Source organism: Lipotes vexillifer, unplaced genomic scaffold, assembly GCF_000442215.2.
Source record: "Lipotes vexillifer unplaced genomic scaffold, Lipotes_vexillifer_v1.1 scaffold472, whole genome shotgun sequence".
Classification (NCBI taxonomy): Eukaryota; Metazoa; Chordata; class Mammalia; order Artiodactyla; family Lipotidae; genus Lipotes; species Lipotes vexillifer.
The window spans coordinates 2948554-2949964 of record NW_006797698.1 but is presented as its reverse complement, the minus strand read 5'-3'; the positions used below and the strand labels follow the sequence as shown (position 1 = coordinate 2949964).

General features: G+C 58.5%; 1 protein-coding gene across 1 annotated transcript in view; it reads left to right on the top strand.

Annotated features, from left to right (window-relative positions):
* ZNF282 (zinc finger protein 282) overlaps window positions 1-1411 on the top strand; it is a 23635-nt gene that overhangs the window by 21185 nt on the left and 1039 nt on the right. The window contains exon 8 of the mRNA XM_007469880.1: window positions 1373-1407. Within this exon, the coding sequence (XP_007469942.1) occupies window positions 1373-1407 (35 nt within the window). The remainder of the gene's footprint in view (window positions 1-1372; window positions 1408-1411) is intronic.

Genomic DNA, 1411 nt, shown 5'->3' with positions numbered 1-1411 from the left:
AAGGAGGGAGGCAGTTGACAAAAGTGGTCTGGTGCTCACTCCGAGTTTGAAGAATGATCAGAGTAGGACTAGGATTGTTTGGGGTTGGGTTTCCTGGGAAACAGTCCCTGAGATGGAGGTTTACGTGCACGTGGTTTCCTTGGGAGTCCTCTTAGGAATAACACCCACAAAGGGGTGAGAGTAGCCAATCGGGTAGAGGGAGAAGCAAGGCCCACAGTGCAGCTGTGACAGAGGCCACAGCCAAACCCGCAGGACTGACGGCATGACATCCTGGATTGAGGCTAGGAGAGTTACAGTGGCCCCTGCCCCTGGCCAGTGTCCTATGGAAATGGTTCTCTGCCTGGTCAGTGTTGGGATAGAGGGGGGCAGGCTGGGCCCAGTCTGTCTAGGAGTGTCACGTAAGGAACACATGTCACGGGGAGGGGGCTCCTGCAGGAAGAAAGGACTGTGAACTGGGGATCGGGGAGGTGATGGAGGGTGAAGGAAAGAGAAGATTCCTAAATACAGTCAGCAAACCGAGTAGTGCCTTGGAAGTCGGAGTCCTGGGCCTAAGATCGCTGCTCCGATGCTCAGAGCCTGGGCTTTGTGCCCCACTGACCCCAAGGTAGTGTGGAACCATGAACCCTGGAGACTCAGGGATGCAGGAAAGGGCATCATCGCAGGAGCGAGACAGGCGCTTCCTGGGGAGGCTGGCTGGGCAGCCACTTCCACACGAGGATGTGGAGAGCGCCAGTCACGTGTGGTCCGCGGCCAGGTGGGGTCAGGCGCCAGGGTGGGACTCATATCAACCCAGCTGACCCCGCCGCTGTACAAGGCCAAAGGCTGCCTGCTTAGTGGAGACATAACTGCAAATCTCAGGGTGGTTATGTGCCCGGCCCCCTGTATTCCCCTCCTGTAGGCCTTGAGACGGGCTTTTCACCTGGGATAGGTTCTGGCAGACTCTCTCCCTCCAGTCAAGAGATTCTCCGTAGGTAAATTAGCACTGAACATCAGAATACAATTAAGTCTTATTATTTCCAGGCGATTCTGCCTTCCAAGGGGACTTCCGCAGAGCACCGCCCCTCCGCCCACCGGCTCCCGGCATCCGGGGGTGTTTCCTATCCTAACAGCGTGCCACCTGCCTGACCCGCTTCAGGTGCTCGCCAGCTGGTGGCTCTGTGCAGCTCCGAGGGTTGGGGAACCCTCGAGCACAGGGAACGGGATCATTTGCCTTGTTCAATCCCCTCATCCTTTAGAGAAGCTGAGGCCCGGCTAGCCTGTGACGCTCGGGAAGCCGCAGAGGAGCTAGTTAGGCCCGGGGCCCCCTTGCAGGGACGGGTGAGTCCTGGACCGAGCAGTGTCAGCATGTCGCTTCTCCGTGTCTCCCCCCCAGGTGACAGCCTGCTGATGGTGAAGAACCCGCCCCCGGCCC